Source organism: Barbus barbus (genome assembly GCF_936440315.1).
Source record: "Barbus barbus genome assembly, chromosome: 42".
Lineage (NCBI taxonomy): Eukaryota > Metazoa > Chordata > Actinopteri > Cypriniformes > Cyprinidae > Barbus > Barbus barbus.
This window is the reverse complement of record NC_136720.1, coordinates 6,092,813-6,109,117: the sequence shown is the minus strand read 5'-3', so window position 1 is coordinate 6,109,117 and position 16,305 is coordinate 6,092,813. Positions and strand designations below refer to the sequence as shown.

The 16,305-nt window shown below is 35.4% G+C and overlaps 1 protein-coding gene across 1 annotated transcript in view; it reads left to right on the top strand.

The window, feature by feature from the left end:
- The window catches only part of LOC306861403 (PHD finger protein 21B-like), a 42,042-nt gene extending 26,070 nt beyond the window's left edge, over window positions 1–15,972 (top strand). Inside the window, exons 3-13 of the mRNA XM_079403629.1 lie at window positions 2,943–3,035; window positions 4,589–4,933; window positions 5,853–5,978; window positions 6,839–6,890; window positions 8,708–8,784; window positions 8,870–8,924; window positions 9,225–9,247; window positions 10,060–10,218; window positions 12,351–12,417; window positions 12,520–12,623; window positions 13,641–15,972. Coding sequence (XP_079259755.1) covers window positions 2,943–3,035; window positions 4,589–4,933; window positions 5,853–5,978; window positions 6,839–6,890; window positions 8,708–8,784; window positions 8,870–8,924; window positions 9,225–9,247; window positions 10,060–10,218; window positions 12,351–12,417; window positions 12,520–12,623; window positions 13,641–13,907 — 1,368 coding nt within the window. The 3' untranslated portion in view covers window positions 13,908–15,972. The remainder of the gene's footprint in view (window positions 1–2,942; window positions 3,036–4,588; window positions 4,934–5,852; window positions 5,979–6,838; window positions 6,891–8,707; window positions 8,785–8,869; window positions 8,925–9,224; window positions 9,248–10,059; window positions 10,219–12,350; window positions 12,418–12,519; window positions 12,624–13,640) is intronic.
- The last annotated feature ends 333 nt before the right edge of the window (window positions 15,973–16,305 follow it).

Sequence of the window (16,305 nt, the reverse complement as noted above, 5' to 3'; positions counted from 1 at the left end):
ATCTGCAGCTTTGCGCTTCCAGTGTAGACCATCAGTTGTATCTAGTGTAGCCTTAATAATAGCAACCTAAATGGAGATGGGCTCTGTGCCGATGTTTATGCCCCGCTGACAAGTCAGCATTGGGGTGCTGTGCTACAAACAGCCACACACGCCGGTCCAAAAAGCATCACTAATAACTCCCACACACCAGTGACACGGCAAGTGTCAAGTGTTAATTGAATTGCACAGCGTCTACATGTGCAGAGAGAAAATCACAGGGTTGTTCTGACACATTTTGACTGCTTCATTTCATCTTCAAAAGATTATTTCTATCCTGGTTCAGCTAACATGTAAGGTTATGTTTTTTTTTATTTTTTTTATTCAATACTGTAAAATAATAGATGTTAGTTTAATGCTAGCTTTTTAAGGTTGGTTGTTTGTCTGTCTCCATGGTTGAGGTCAACTGTCCTTTGCAGTAAAGGAATGATTTAAATCCGTGTGGAAAAACAAATATAATGTATATGCTTTGGGTCCAACTGTATCGAGATAAACGTCACTGTAGTCTGTAAGACACTCATCTGTAAGTGTCATTTCCTCTTAGGCCAAACTGCTGAAGATAGTGGCTTTATTAACTGTAGTATTTTAACTGCTCACAGCGCCTCCATGTGGTGTTTTCTGGTATTGGACCACTAGTATATACAAGTAATTTTTTTTAATGTGTCATTAAGATTATAAGAACTTCTGTGTTAAGTTATTTTAGTTTTGTCATGCACAGTTTTTTTTTGGTTGTTTCTTTTTATATTGCTTGTAATGTGAGAAAAGCAGTGAACTAATATTCTGTCATAGAACTGTTTTCTGTAGATATTTTAGCACATGAACAAGGAAAACCATGTATTTATAGCAAGATAACAAACAACAATATATAGATTTTTACTACAGAATTTTGCTAAAAATGCTATGGGAAGACTTGCATTTTTTATTGATTGATGAATTGTAGAATCAGAATTTTCTTGAATTAATTTAGTGGTACGTTTTGCTAACTCTTAACAAAGCTTAATATCTTCTGCGGTTTTGCTTGACGAGCAAATTAATCTTAAAGATTTTTAGTTATTTTACTGGAAAACAAGCAAAATACTAAGTAAAATGTTTTGTTTTCATCACATTAAGATATATAAGGCCACACAGAATGTTTCATACAGTATTATAAAAATGTCAGATTTGTCTGTCAGTGATTAAAGCGGATGTTTAAACAGCTATAAGATCTATGACAACTCACACTTGTGCCATTCCAAACCTAAATGACTTGATTTCTTTTGTGGACCACAAAAATAGACTATTGCATTTTAAATGTTCTGATAAACAGCTAAAAATAGATGCTTCAGTTTACGGTTTCAAAGCCAGGTCCAGGCCAGAATAAGCTTTATAGCTTCTGACTGTTCATAAACTCCTGCTGGAAATGTTTCAGTCTTGTTCCTCTATCATTGTGTGAGAAGGCTTTTACACTCATTGCACTCCTACACAGGTCTAATCAGGCCTCTGAATCCTCAAACGGTCTGTGACGTTCCAAGAAAGAGCAGAATTGTTAGCGCTCACCTGATATATCGTTCTTATGGCAGCTGCAGGGGCTGATGGGTAATTCACTGCAGGCCTGCTGTTTAATTCAGTACTTTCACAAAATACAAGCTGAATGCCGCAGCTCAAGGTTACTGCCGTCTCTCGCTCTCTGCTGGGATTCAGCAATTACTAAAATCACAGCCCTGACGGAGCAAGACATTTCATTCGGACCGTTGTCATGGGAACAGGCCGCAGGCTGCCCCACCTCCTCATGTCAGTTCTCTACTGCACAATAGACTGAGATGAGTGACTGAGAGGGATTTTAAAGCAGTACGTCTCAAACTCTTGTCTTGTATTCTTCTGGTTATATAAGACCCCCGTGACAGCAGGACACGAAGTGCAAAATCGGTGCTCACTGTGTACTAAAGCGAACTAAACTTCAGAAGCAAATTTAATAATTAGCATATTTATAATACTATTATATATGGCTGAGGGGTTAAATTTCCACAAGAGTCCTTATTAGTCCTTATTTAAGCAATGTGGTACTCAAGGTCTTGATAAAACATTAAAATACAAAGCTAAATAGATAAATTGTTAAAATAAAAAAAAAAACTGAAGTGACATTACAGAGCTCAAAATTCTCATGTCTTTATCAGTCAACAAGTTTCCAGCTGCACTGCTTAAAATTGAAATGAAGTAATTACCGCGAACATTTTAAAATGTTAAGTTAAAACTTCTTGACTGAATTAGAACACATCTGATATTCTTGTTTTGAAATATATTCTAATAAATATTTTAAAATGTGCTTTTTAATAGCTTTTTATCCATGTGGTGTAAACAATATGTGAATAGAGTAATATGTCTGAATTAAGAGGATTCATTAAGCAGCAGGCAAAAAGTACCCAGATGACTTACTAAAGTTTAAAGTGAGCATCCGATCAGGGTTGCCAGGTTTTCACAACAAACCCCAACCAATTGCTACTCAAAACTAGCCCAATCGTGTTTCAAGGGGGGTCTCTCAGTAAAAATCGCGTTCCGGGGGTAAAATACTATTTTTTTTGGTGGGGTTCCCCTGGTAAAATTAGCATGTTAGGGGATAAATATCACATTGTTGGGGTCGCTTAAACCCGCGGACATGAAAAACAACCCTCAGCAACAGTGTTAAAGTAGCCCAATTCCGCAGGAAATCTGCGTACTTGGCAACAACATGGGAGAGGAGTTGTGAAAGTCAATGAAGTGACGCAACCACTTCATGGAAATGAATCTGGCTCTTCTGTCCTGTTCGGCTGTTTAGCATGAGCAGTAGATGAAGTAACTACATAATTATGGATGTTTTTTCATCATTCTGTCCCCCTAACATCTGAAATTGCTATTCCTGTCTCATCATATGTTTGGTTTCTGTCTGACAGATGTTGGGAGCCCTCACCGCGATCCCGATAAAGGTGCCTCACATCAGATCTCTGCAACGGCTGGCAGGGCACTCACCCAGTGTGCTACCTCAGGTAATACACAACAACACAACAATCAAACCTGTATTCGTGAAATCTTATTATTTAGAAGTAATTTTCATAGCAGGCACTTTTAAAACATGTCAAAGACACAGCAAGCGTCAAGTGTAGATAATGCACTTTGATAAAGCTAAAAGTGAGAATGAGAGTGATTCATAATGGACCCCTTTATTCATTTTATTGCTTTTTATCCCTACTTTATTCTTTTCTTTAAGAGAGTTTCATTTATTTTTGTTGTAATTATTGAATAAATTAATGAACTCGAGTAGTTGACTTACATAGTATCCTTTTCATCAACAAAGATTTGATTAAGATTTATGGTAGTCTATGCCTTAAAGCAATAGTTCACACAGTAATTAAAATTTGTTGTTAATTTACTCACCTTCAGGTAACGTATTTTCTTCAGTAGGACAGTATAGAAGATTGAAACCTTGGTTTTTGGTGATTTCATGAAATGCAAATTCATGGCTACCATCATTTTGAGAATCAAAAAAGAATATACTGCCAAAACAAAATTAATACCGTGGTTCCTGACATTATATTGTGGTCTTATGAAGTGAAACTGTCTGTGCTAGAAATTGAACATTATTTTCAGCTTTATTACCTGCAATCCATAGCTTCAGACAAATAGGAAAGTTTGGTTCTTTTGGACAGTTCATTCTAATAAACTAGTTTAAATAACCGCTTCACCAGCTTGTTCATGTAATCATGTATTTAAGTCACGTATACACAATTATGTTATTAAAGCACCCAATAATGATGTGAAACACAGATGTTTTACATGTCTAAAGCATATAAAGTGAATAAACTGGTTTTAATCCATTCACATTTTTACATGAACCATGAGACGCTATAAAAACTTTCATATCGCCCCTTTATTCAAGTGCTCGGTTCACAGATGCTTGTATAACTGCTCATCAGCTCTTTGGTTCCCAATGTTTCCTTGTTAAATTGAGTGTACTTCTGGAATAACTGAATAAGTTGGCAAAAACATTCTTGGATCATATACGGACGTATGTTGGCTTATTTCGCAAATGATTTTCTTCCACAGACTGATTGTTTCCCTTCATAAGACCTCAATATATTGTCGGGAGCCATAGGTATTAATTTTGTGTTGCCTGCATTTGACTCTCAAATGAACATGAATCACAAAAAATTCTTTACCATTCTACTGAAGAAAAACATGATCTTAATTGGTGGCACTTGCTCTATAAATGATGATTGCAGGGGTTAAATGCCTTCATCATCAGCTTTGTATAGTAATGGAAAAAATGCGACAAATAACCGGAAAACTTTGTGCTCACATAGAATTTTATACATAAACTATTCATTTATGACATAAATATCTGAGATTTATTTAAAGAGATCATAAACAAGCCAAACTTCATCCAAAATAACCTGCAACTAAGCAAATGTCAATCAAAAGCTGACAGAATCTTGACCTGAAAGATTGAACAATTTTGTTTAAGAGATCAATATATTTGAAGCCAAAGTCAAGAACCATTTGCTGCTTAGGGGAATAAACTTTGTGTTCTGTGTCTTTTTAGGTCAGGCCAAAGACTCTCATTCCAGACAGCCTTCCCCACAGCCCATGCCGAGAGCAGCAGTCCAGTCAAGCGCTGGTCGTGCCGCAGAGCATGGCTGTGGTCAGCCCAAAGAGCCAAGGCGCATCTTTGCCAACTGCCAACAGCACCTTCAGTCACGAGAGACTGTACAACGGGCAGGAAGAGAGTTCCTCTTTGCCCTATTCTGCGCCAAGCACGTCCACAGCCTCCGCAAGTCCAGGGGTGGCTTACGCCATCATCTCAGCAGCCTCGCCTGCAGCCCATGGGGTGTCAGGAGTAACCGAGGCCATTAAGGTGCAACCGCTGATTTTCAGCCCTGACAGCAAGGTCAGAAGATCTTTCATCACCTACTTACCTAATAAACATGCTGAATTAGTTTTCAACTTGCATGATCCCGTTAGTGTCACGCTGTGGCAAATGCTAATTAGATTCACATTATCTGTTCAGTTGATTTAAGATTTTTAGGGCCAGTTTTACTAAACAGTGCAAATTGGTGCGAGAGTGCAATTCCAAAACAGTGCCGATGGGCATGGAAATTTCTGTGGGTGATTTACTAACAACACGCAAATTAAAGAACTCCGACACAACATCTCATTTACATATCGACCAATTCAATATACCAAGCGCAGTGCAAATTAGCGTAGTCGCAAATAAAGAATAAAGAAATAAATAAGCCACAGTAGGCTACATTGAGAAGAACTGGAGGCCAAAAAATTAAGGGTTGCAAGAAGTTTTGATAGAGCTGGTATTGCGAGACTCCTAGTTGAGGGTTCCAAGTCGTCTTTTATTTCCTGAAGCAAATTAAAAATAACATGGCTTGGCAAACGATATGTTCAGACAATTTGTTCTTCTGGCATTCCAAATAAATTAATACATGTGGAAAAAATACCATGCACTCTGTTCTCTGCGGTGCCTCCTCCTAGCAACAATAATTGCAGCCATTTCAAGCGCAAAATAGTTTGACATGCTTTTTTTTGGGTGTTAAATAATGCCAGTAACTTGACGAGTGCAAACGTTAGTAAAACACACTGCGTGATTCATTTGAATACTCTCCTATAAATTCTGCGTCTGAAAGGGAAACTCCTACAAATGCATATTCAATAAGGTCAGCCGTGTCCATGCCTTTTCAGTGCTAATTTATCACTTTGCGTCTTTAGTAAAACCTGACAGTACAATTTTAACGCCAAAAGACGGTTTGTGCTGGCGCAAGCTGTTAGTAAAACTGGCCCTTAATGTGTGTATCCAGGTTATAATCATTCAGCCCCAGATTCCCAGCAACTCCAAGAGTTCTCCGGCCTCACAAACTAACAGTCCTGTGAAGGAGCCAAGCCCTGACCCCTCAACCCCAGCCAAAAAGGAGGAGGATCCAGAGGTACACTCACAACTAGTCTTGGCTATTAGACACATTGTTGACATGACCAGTGCACTTTGACAGGAAGAGACCATCTGATTAACATGGCAATGACTAATTACAGCAGTGTTGTAGTACTTGAACTTGTGGAGGACTTGAATCTGAGTTTGGTGTTTTCTGGACTTGAGTACTACAACACTGAATTAGGTAACACTTTAGTATAGGGATCAATTCTCACTATTAAATAGTTGCTTATTAGCATGCTTATTATTAACATATCGGCTGTTTATTAGTATTCATTAAGCACATATTCTGCATGACCATATTCTGTATCCCTAATCCTACCCAACACCTAAACTTAACAACTACCTTACTAACTATTAATAAGCATCAAAGTAGGAGTTTATCGAGGCGAAAGTCGTAGTTAATGGTTTGTTAATAGTGAGAATTAGACCTTAAATTTTGGCCCTGAATTACAGTTCATCCAAATCTTTCTTACCTTGGAATTTGGGGATGCTGGAGCCTATCCCTTGGGTCTTGGGTCATAGACAGGGAAATAACCTCGATGTAGGGCAAGTCCATCATAGAACCACAGTTAATGCATGTGGAATATATAGTTGAGGATATCTTATTACTAATGGCTCAAACAAAACTCTCTTGAATTCAGGATTTGCTCAATCTTTTGTCAGATTGAGTGACTGGTTCTTAAGAACTGATCAGAAATTTGGTACCTTGACTAACTGAGAAGTGGAATTTAGGCCAAATAACTGTTGTCAGTGTTTGGACTTGTTTTCAAGTTAAATTTGTTCTGAAGAGTTAAGTTAACATCAAAGGTATTTCAATGTTTAATGCATTCGCTTTATTACCCTTCTGTTCTACAGAAAATTGCCTTCATGGTCGCACTAGGCCTGGTCACTACAGAACATTTGGAAGGTGAGTTGCATTCAGGGTTTAAAATTACGGATTGTCTATTTACACTAAGTGCAAATAGCCCACCTTGTTGGCAAAGGCTATTTACACTAACTCCACCCACCAACGTGTGATTGGGATAGTCAACACTGAAAAAAGACGCTCATTTTACATCACCTTCAGTGGCGTAGATGGTAATAATCCCGAGTTCGATCCTGCCTTTTTTTCTTCCTTTTCAAATCTCATATCGCATCGGACAGACATTTATTTTCAATAAATATGAAGGAAATAATCAAAAAGTTGAAAATAAAGTATCGGGTAGGGTTAGAGTAGGTGTAGGGAGGGCTTTGTCCCAATAAGGTAGCATCCATTTAATAATTTGAATTAAAACTATCATTTACACTCAATACGTTATTATTGCGTATTGTTTTATAATGTACTACAATACTGAGGTGCAGATAATTGCCGCTATTTGCAATAAGTAGTATATAAATAGCAGAAACTCTTGCTATTTTAACAGTGTAAATATAAACTGGAGCTATTTGCACGTAGTGTAAATAGCATATAGTTCAAAAATACTGCTATTTACACTTAGTGCAAATAGCCACTGGCTTAAAATGACCACTTGGCAACCCGCTAGATCTGGGGGGAAATCAGCCATGGTGGGAACACGCATATCAACTAGCCAGTTTGGCAGGTTATGATTCATAAATTATGTCCTCCAATCAGGAGCCTCCAATATTAGCAAAACAAAGCATAAAGAGGGTTGCACACTGTACGAGAAGTGCCACATGAATGCCACTTCAGTTTCTGAATTTGAACTGAGGTATCGAACAAGATGCTGAATTGTAATTATAATATGAATAAAATTTTGAATAATTAAAATAGAATAAAATTGAAAGCGGTTTATAATGAATTACACGTATACCTATACGCTATTTCCATTAAAAATTAGACATATTAACTCTTTCCCCGCCAGCATAAAAAAAAAAAAGTTTCACTAAAATTTCATGAATAAAAAATATTTTGTTTGGATGAATATCTGAACATGCAATAGATCAAAATAAAGAACAAAGCCTCTCTCCCCAAAAAAATCTGTTTTATTCTAGCTTCATGCATTCTTTGTTTATAACACTTAAATGTAGGTAAGAAGAATATCTAATTTTCCAAATCGCCCTTCAAATAGAGCCAAATATCAATATATCAACAATAGACAGATTTTTTAAATTATTATTATTAATATTTATTTAGCCATTTTTTGACTTTATTAGTATAGGATTGTGTAGAAGTGACAGGAAGCGAAGTGGGCAGGATCCGCAAAGGTCCTTTAGCCGGAATTCGAACTTGGGACACCTGTAGCGCAAACGAAGCTATATGTTGGCGTGCTGCTCACAAGGCTACCGATGCCGACTATAGACTGAATTTTTGATGTCAATATTTATTATCAATGTGATGGTCATTTTGTGGTTCTGTTTGTTAAAAATCTTTTTGATGATTGTTAATTGTTTTGATAATATTGATCTTGGAGAAATATGTCTAGTCAGTTAAAAAAAAATGCATTATACGTTTTAGCGAATAAATGAACGCATTCATCAATTGTGTTGGTGCATGACTCTGGTGAATTGCTTGAAATTGATTTAATTTCAAATTCCAATTCAACTTCCTGTGTGTTGTGACCAATTACATTTAAATTAACACTGAAAGGAGACAATTATTCTGATTTCTGCTTAACTTTGGATGAAACAATTTAACAAATTAACAAACAAAAACTAAGAAAAGGATTCCGTGTGAGATGTTGGGGTTTAAAGTTCCATCACAGATGGTGTTTTCATTTCCGTCAGAGATCCGACGTAAACGGCATGAGAGAAAACGGCGAAGCACAGCTAACCCTGCGTACAGCGGACTGTTTGAACCAGAGGTCTGTCTGCCAGTCATAGTTTCTTTAAATAATGTTAATTTTATGGCTATGTTCATTTGTAAACATCTTGTATTTTGCTTTTCAGCGCAAACGACTTGCCTCCAGTTACCTGAACAGTGCGATGTTCCTGTCGGCGAGAGGTAAAATAGATTTTTACTTCTGTCAACATAATGGTGTTGGGGTTGAGCTGAAAAAATGATGCGTGAAATGCACAGAAACATGTTTGAACAGAATAAATGAAACTCGCACATTCATCATAAGTGCTCATGTTTTAATAGTTCTTTAACCAGTGACTTTGACATGAAAGTTTGACTAATACAGCCAAATGCTAACTGCTTTAACCTGCTGATTACATGCCAACATTGCTGTTTAACTCTAATAACTCAGTTTTGTCAGTGTGACGGCTACTAACCTACTGTATGCTCTTACTCACACGCTAGACTCTGAGGAGCTCTGCTGGAAGGTACGACTTTAACATCACTCTGTGTTTGTGAATCTCATGGCAAGAATATACAAACCTGTATGATTATTTTTTTTTGTGGAACATACACACACACAAAATGTACAGTTACAGTGCTTTCCAATGAGTAAAATTACAATATTCAATTATAGGCGTAAAGTACTTAAAAAATTGAGTAAAAAATTGAAATATAATTGAAGTAAATTACAATCGAAGTACTTTACAGCCTTTCAAACTTTCTGACTGTGTTCTATCGTAAACAAACACTGTGACACCCATAGCATAATATAACTTACCGATCAACTAACATGGTCATTATAATAAGAGAAAAAATAAATAATCAAATAGCACTATTGTGTCTGTACAGTTTCATGTGACCAGTCTGATGCATTGCTGTGGAAATGTGATGGGTTCTAAAATAATGGACTCCTTAAAGAAATCTCAAAGGGGGCTCAGAATATTTAAAATGTTAATTATTTAAATGTTGGTGTCCTTGTTACAGTCTAATTATACATTTACGTACAGAGTAATATTAATTAACTGCTTGTACTTACTATATGGTTAGGGTGAGGATTAGGGTTTGTGTTAGGGTTACTTGCATGTAATTATGCATAATTTATTGTTATTATAATAGTAAGTACATGTAGCATTTATAACAAGGGCACCTTAAAATAAAGTGTTACCTAATTTTTTACATCTTATTTTTACTTGTGAAAGGGTAATAGTTATATGTTTAAATAATATTTAAATTGTATATGAAGAATTGCTGACAGACTGTTATGTGGTGTGCTTTTGTAAATGTGTGTGTGACACAGGAGGAGCTGCAGCATGATGATCACTGTGCAGTGTGTAAACAAGAAGGAGATCTTCATCCGTGCCACACTTGTACCCGCGCCTACCACCCCGACTGCCTGCATCCACCTCTCAAAACTGCCACCAGGGGCATATGGATGTGCCCCAAGTGCCAGAAGAAAGTATGTTCCTCATTGCTTTGAACACACACGTTATAAAAACCCCAACAGCACAAGGATGTCTTTAGGCCATTTATTTGATGTTTTTTCATTTCATCTGGACAATGTAATAATATGCATGGATACAAACAAAATTTTTCTCTAATGTAATTACTAAATGAATAAATTGATCTTATTTTAGGAATAATTAGATATTTTTACTAGAAAATATATATAGCTGTTCGCTTTTTATGTTGTAATGATAACATAAATTCAACATTTCTGATGAAAGTGCCCAAGTCATATTGAAAAAAATGACCTTCTGTTACAAATATATAATTTAGGGGAAAAGCGGTTGGGAATAATTATATTCTGTACTGTAGACGGTTAGTCATTTTAGAAGAAAATATATAAACATTTTCTACAGTTAAAAGCTGTAATTTGGTCAACGTTATTAAATTTATTTGCCTTACGCCTGATAGCACACATACATCCCAGAGATGTCTATTTGATGTGTGTGTTTACATCTGGAAGATGTATTTTTTAAGAGCGTTTGCTTATCAGCAATATGTCTCTAGGACGTTTCTTGTTAGACATCAAATAGATATTTAGAAAATGTCTTTAAGTGCATGTAAAACTGACATCTTAAAGATGTTTATTAGATGTTTGTACACAGAAGATGCTTTCCAGATGAAATTATTTCTAACAGATATCTTGTACACTGTATTTTAAAAGACAATATATACGGAGCCCTTAAAGGGACATGGTGGTGGAAAAAGAAAATCGGCGTGAGTGGAAAAAATTAGGGGTGGGAGGAAAAAATATTTTTCCTTTTTTATTTGTGTGTGTGTTCTCTTGCAAAACCTATGCATTCCCTCGAGAAACGTTGCATTCCCTCACAAACCTTTCGCGTTCTCTCGCAAAACCAGTTGAGTTCAGACAAACACTTCCTGTTTACTTTACAGCTTGCAGTGGTTCATACAAGCTCGTATGTTCACAATGTAGCGGTTTACAGTTTTATTTTGTACTTGGACTCAAGTATAAAGAAACAAAATCAGTGCTTAATTCAAGGCATGGTTTTGGGACATTCTAAAATGTTTAATGTGGCTTAATGTTTTAAAACAGTGACATTGGAGGACTAAATTCGATAATAATAAATACTGATAACATTATTAAGCTAATATTAATAACCTTATTATAATAATAATAATATTACTATTAATAAAGCAGAATAAATAGCCCAGAATATGAACGCAACACGCTGCACGTTAAGCTTTTTCTCCCCTATAGAAAACGGTTAAGGTGGGCTAATGAACAAAGATGGTGATTTTAAAAATACCAAGTCTGTTTTCAGTTTATATTACACACAGAAAAGCAGATGAGGCCAGAACGGAACATGCAGTTTCACATGTTTTCACCCCGTAGACAACCCATTATAAACAAACTCGTTATCATGTTGCTTTTCTGTACATAGTCTATAGACTATTTTTTATAAAATATAAAATGTTGTCTTTTTATCACAGTTTTTTATATTAAGCCACGTTAAGCACACTTTTCTATGGTTGAGAAAATGCTTATGCTATTCAGCTTATATTTTGGGCTCATCTGCTTGCGTGTACATAATACTTATTTTTGATCCCCATTAAGCGTTTTATGAACCACTGCATGCTGTATAATAAACAGGAAGTGTTTGTCCGAACTCACCCGATAGAATGCAAAAGTTTTGCGAGTGAACAAAGTTTCTTGAAGGAACGCAAAAGTTTTGCGAAAGAACGCAAAACATTTGAAAAATATTTTTTTCCATCACCATGTCCCTTTAGGGACTCCAGAAATATATGGAATGTTTTTAGACTTACTATTTTTTTTTTTTTTTTTTTTACGTTTTTTTACAATAAAGTTTTACAGGTTTTCGTTTTTTAAATATTTAAAAATAAAATCATTATGGTGTTGTTTAGAAGTTTGAAGTGTTGTTTATTTTCTTTGTGAATTATTAAATAATACATTAGAGATAATTAATTTTTGCTTACACATAATACAAAATTATACACTGAACAAAAATGAAAAGGCAGAGCTATAGTTCCCAGGTCTTTAGGATTTGTTCATCGAAAGAAGACAAACAGAATTTGCTCAATTTTTGTTCTGTTTCTTTTTTGAAGGTTTTGAACAAAGAGAACTTGTCTTGGCCACAGAACTTCATCCAGTCGTATGTTACACATAAAACGGGTGAGCTGTCAAACACATCTAAATGCACTAACACTCCTCAGGACTCGATTCTCAATGATGATGAAGATGACGATGACGGTGTTGACGTGTTTGTTTGTACAGTGAGAGAGGAGGAACGCAGGAAGCTAATGAGGAGAAACACTGAGCTGAAACTTGAGTGTGAACATCTGAGTGACGAGGACAAGAGACTCTGCGATTCTCTCTCGGTAAGAAACTGCTAAATAGGGCTGGGTTGAAATATAGACTACTTCATTTTAATCTTGATTTTAACAAACCAACATTGATCCTTAAATATAAAAAGTAAATTTTTTTCTAAGATTATAAAGAGTTGACATTTTTTATAAGGATGCATTGATCCAATACTCAGTATCTGTATCGGCTCCGATACTGGCATTTTCTGCCGGATCGGGTATCGGTCAGACAAGAGTCAAGACCGATCGATATGCGATATTCTGTGTATACTATCGTGGGGCTAAACAATAACACAAAAGGCACAAAAACATTCTAAAGCACCATACAATTTTTGTGCACTATATTTCAAGTGTTCTCAATCTGTTCCGTAGTTCAATGTGAGGTACAGATTCAAGTGGACGTAAACTCTTCTCTACGCTGCAGCTGTCTGTCATCCTTCATTCAGCATTCAAACTGTGTGTTGCCTTTGGTTACTAGTCAAAACAATTAAACTATCTTCAAGAGCGCACAATAACTGAGATTTAAAACTGTTAAAAGAAAAGGCTCAGTAAACTATTGCACAGATATAATACATTACGCATCAATACTATGTCTTCCCTTTGTGCTTTGAACTTTTCTATGCGGAGCGTGTGTTGCTTCAAGCGCATCATTCTGTGTATGGGATGCACATAAGCGATTTTTGCAAAGAGTGAAAATCAGGTCAACGCAGAGAAGTATAGAAATTCTACATTTGATTATAAATAAAACTGTGCTGGTATCAGATCGGTATCGGTATCGGCAGATACTCAGAATTTTCTGTATCAGATCAGATCGGTTCTGAATTTTTTTCATTTTTGCATCCCTAATTTTTTTTTTTTTTTACAGCTTTTTGGAATATATTATTACTTTAAAAAGAGCAATGACAGGGTTGATGCATAACCTGGGGACTGGTTCGTTAATTTTCAAACCAAGCAACTGAAAAAAACATAGAAGAACATTAAAACTGTGTCTGACATTGCTCTGTCATACAATTTTAAATCTGTGTTCAACAGAAATGCATTGAGCTGAAGGGGCATCTTTTGGGTCAGCAGCGGGAGACTCAGACGTCCTTTGAGCGTCTCAAGACTCTGATCCGACTCATCCAGCGTGACCAGATGATCCAAGTAACTATGACGGCCACCACCACCACCACCGGAGCATCGCTGCTCTCGCTGCCATGGATCAAAGCCACGGGTAGCAGCACCAGCACCACGGCGCCCACAGCTGGCTCCTCCACAGTACTACACAAAGCCACGCTTCAGCCGCAAGGCAACAACTGACCCCGAGCCCACACAAACACGCAGAACAGCTCTCTACAAGACCACCGAACGTCTTTGTAAAGAGACACGGACGGTGATACCCAACCAACGTGCATTTTCTTCTGGTAACGTCTTACCATAAAATAATGGAAAATTTTGAAAAAGAAATGATGAGCGTCACTCAATTCATAAGTATTTTTTAAAGCCAACACACAGTGCTCACAATATTTTTTTTTTATTCACTGTTTTTTAATGTATTGTTTTTCTTGGCCTTAATGTATTTATGACTAGATTACGATGCTGTTACAGATATATGAAATAAGTATTCTACATAGAAACATTTCTTTTTACGCTTTGCGTTTTTTTTACTGGGGTTTGGTGTGTGTGCGTATCGGGGGGAATAATCTGTCGCATTTAGTTATTGAGAAAGTTAGCGTAGTTATAGTTGAAGACAAGCGACATATAAAATGGAGAGCACTGTACATTGGTATATAGGAATAAACGTTTGTTTTCAGTTTTTGATGAACAATGTTTGCCATAATAATTCAGGTTAAAGCGAGACAGGGAAATGTTTTCGTTTTGTTCATTTTGTGTGTACCTGCGAGCATACAAACATAAAAAAACCCCAACAACTACATGAAATAATTTTTCAGTATTAATAGAGAGAAAAGAACAAAGTATTTAAGATAACAACAGAATTTAGCCTTTTTAGTGAAGAATTTAGTATTTTCATTCTGATGCCTGTTAATGATTTCAAATAAGTATTGGAGAGAGGGATCTTTGTACATATATGATTTTTATTTTATTTCGGCTGTCCCAACAACACAAACGAAAAGGCCATTTGAGTTCTTTGAGTGCCTGATCCCGGAATCCAAAAACGTATGTTTTGTCACCCCACTATATAAAATATGCCAAAAACCCTTGAGTGTTTTTGTACCGTTAACTGTTTAATGTTTTCATCTCATCTTGCTCTCTTGTCCGTTTTAGTTTTCTCTAAAGTATTTAAACGTTTTCATTTTCTTCACATCACTCCAGGATTATCACAAGTTGCATTATTAATATTATTCTTTATTTATACATTTTTTAATTGTTAGCAGTGAACACTGCCTGATGAATAAAATTAAAGAATTCATAACTAAAAAAGTCGATGGAGAAAAATAGGAAATTATTTGAATGGTACTTCTTTGGAGGTAAAGTTTAGCATGTTCATTTGAATGGTTTGTCTTCCTCTGTGGTTCAAAAAACAAACGCCACATCCCTGATGGAGTTACTACAAAATTCAAAAGAAATAAGTGGCACATGGTTAACGACAGCACTATCGTTCTCAACAAAGAATATTTCATTAAAAACAAACATTAGTTATAGTTTTGATTTAGTGTTAAATAAGAAATACCATCATTATATATGTATACCTTTAAGGGCTAACAGACTTGTATTTAACCATATTTGGAGTAAAATTAGTTTTTTCTTTCTTCCGTTTAAAAGGAATATCTATTGAATTCATATGCAGCTGAATTCGGATGGTACATTTGGTAGCATCTGTAAATTGTTTTTTTTGTGTAGCATTTTCTATGAAGTCTGTATATGTAATGTAATATGTGATCTATATGTTAACATATCAGAATCAGATTATAGATTAAAATAATTTTTTAAATGTATTTAATGTTTTTCCTATTAGAAATTAGAAATTCAAAACAAACCAATATTAATAAATGTTGTAAAAAAAAGGAGTTATTGTCAAATTATTTTATAATAAATAAATATAACCACGGTTATAATATTCTAATACTTATTAATGGTCAGTACAACATATTAAAATGAGATCAAGACCGTTGTTATTGTGTTAGATATTTAAAAGGTATAACCCTAAGTATGTATTGTATGTATTACAATCCATGAAACATTATTTATACAGACGTCATAAGTGATTTTTAAATTTTTTTTTTACTTTGAGGTCCTGTATTATCATATTGAGAATGTAACTTAATGCATATCATCTATTGTTTCATAACAGGCGCTTCTGCTAAGTAATGCATTGAGATCAGTAAAAAAAATTCTTGGCAAGCATCTTTCATGTTTTCCAGGTAAAAAAAAAAAGCAAAAAAAAAAAAAAAGTAAACATCCCTAATTTATTTTATACTTGTTTTCAGAAAATTATTTCTGGAAATAAAATAGTTTTTATTTGAAAGTAAATTAGTCTTGCTCTACAGATGTCTACATGTTTTTTTAATTGGAAAACAAGACAATGCTGATTGAGAAAATGACAGCATATTGCAGGGCAGTGGGATGTGACGTTAATATCAGCCCTTTCCATGAATAGTGTAGATATATTTATTTATTATTTTTTTATTTATTTTGTATTTAATTTTTTTATTTTTTATTAAAGTATATCTGTGCTCTATTCTTCATATCACTTCCA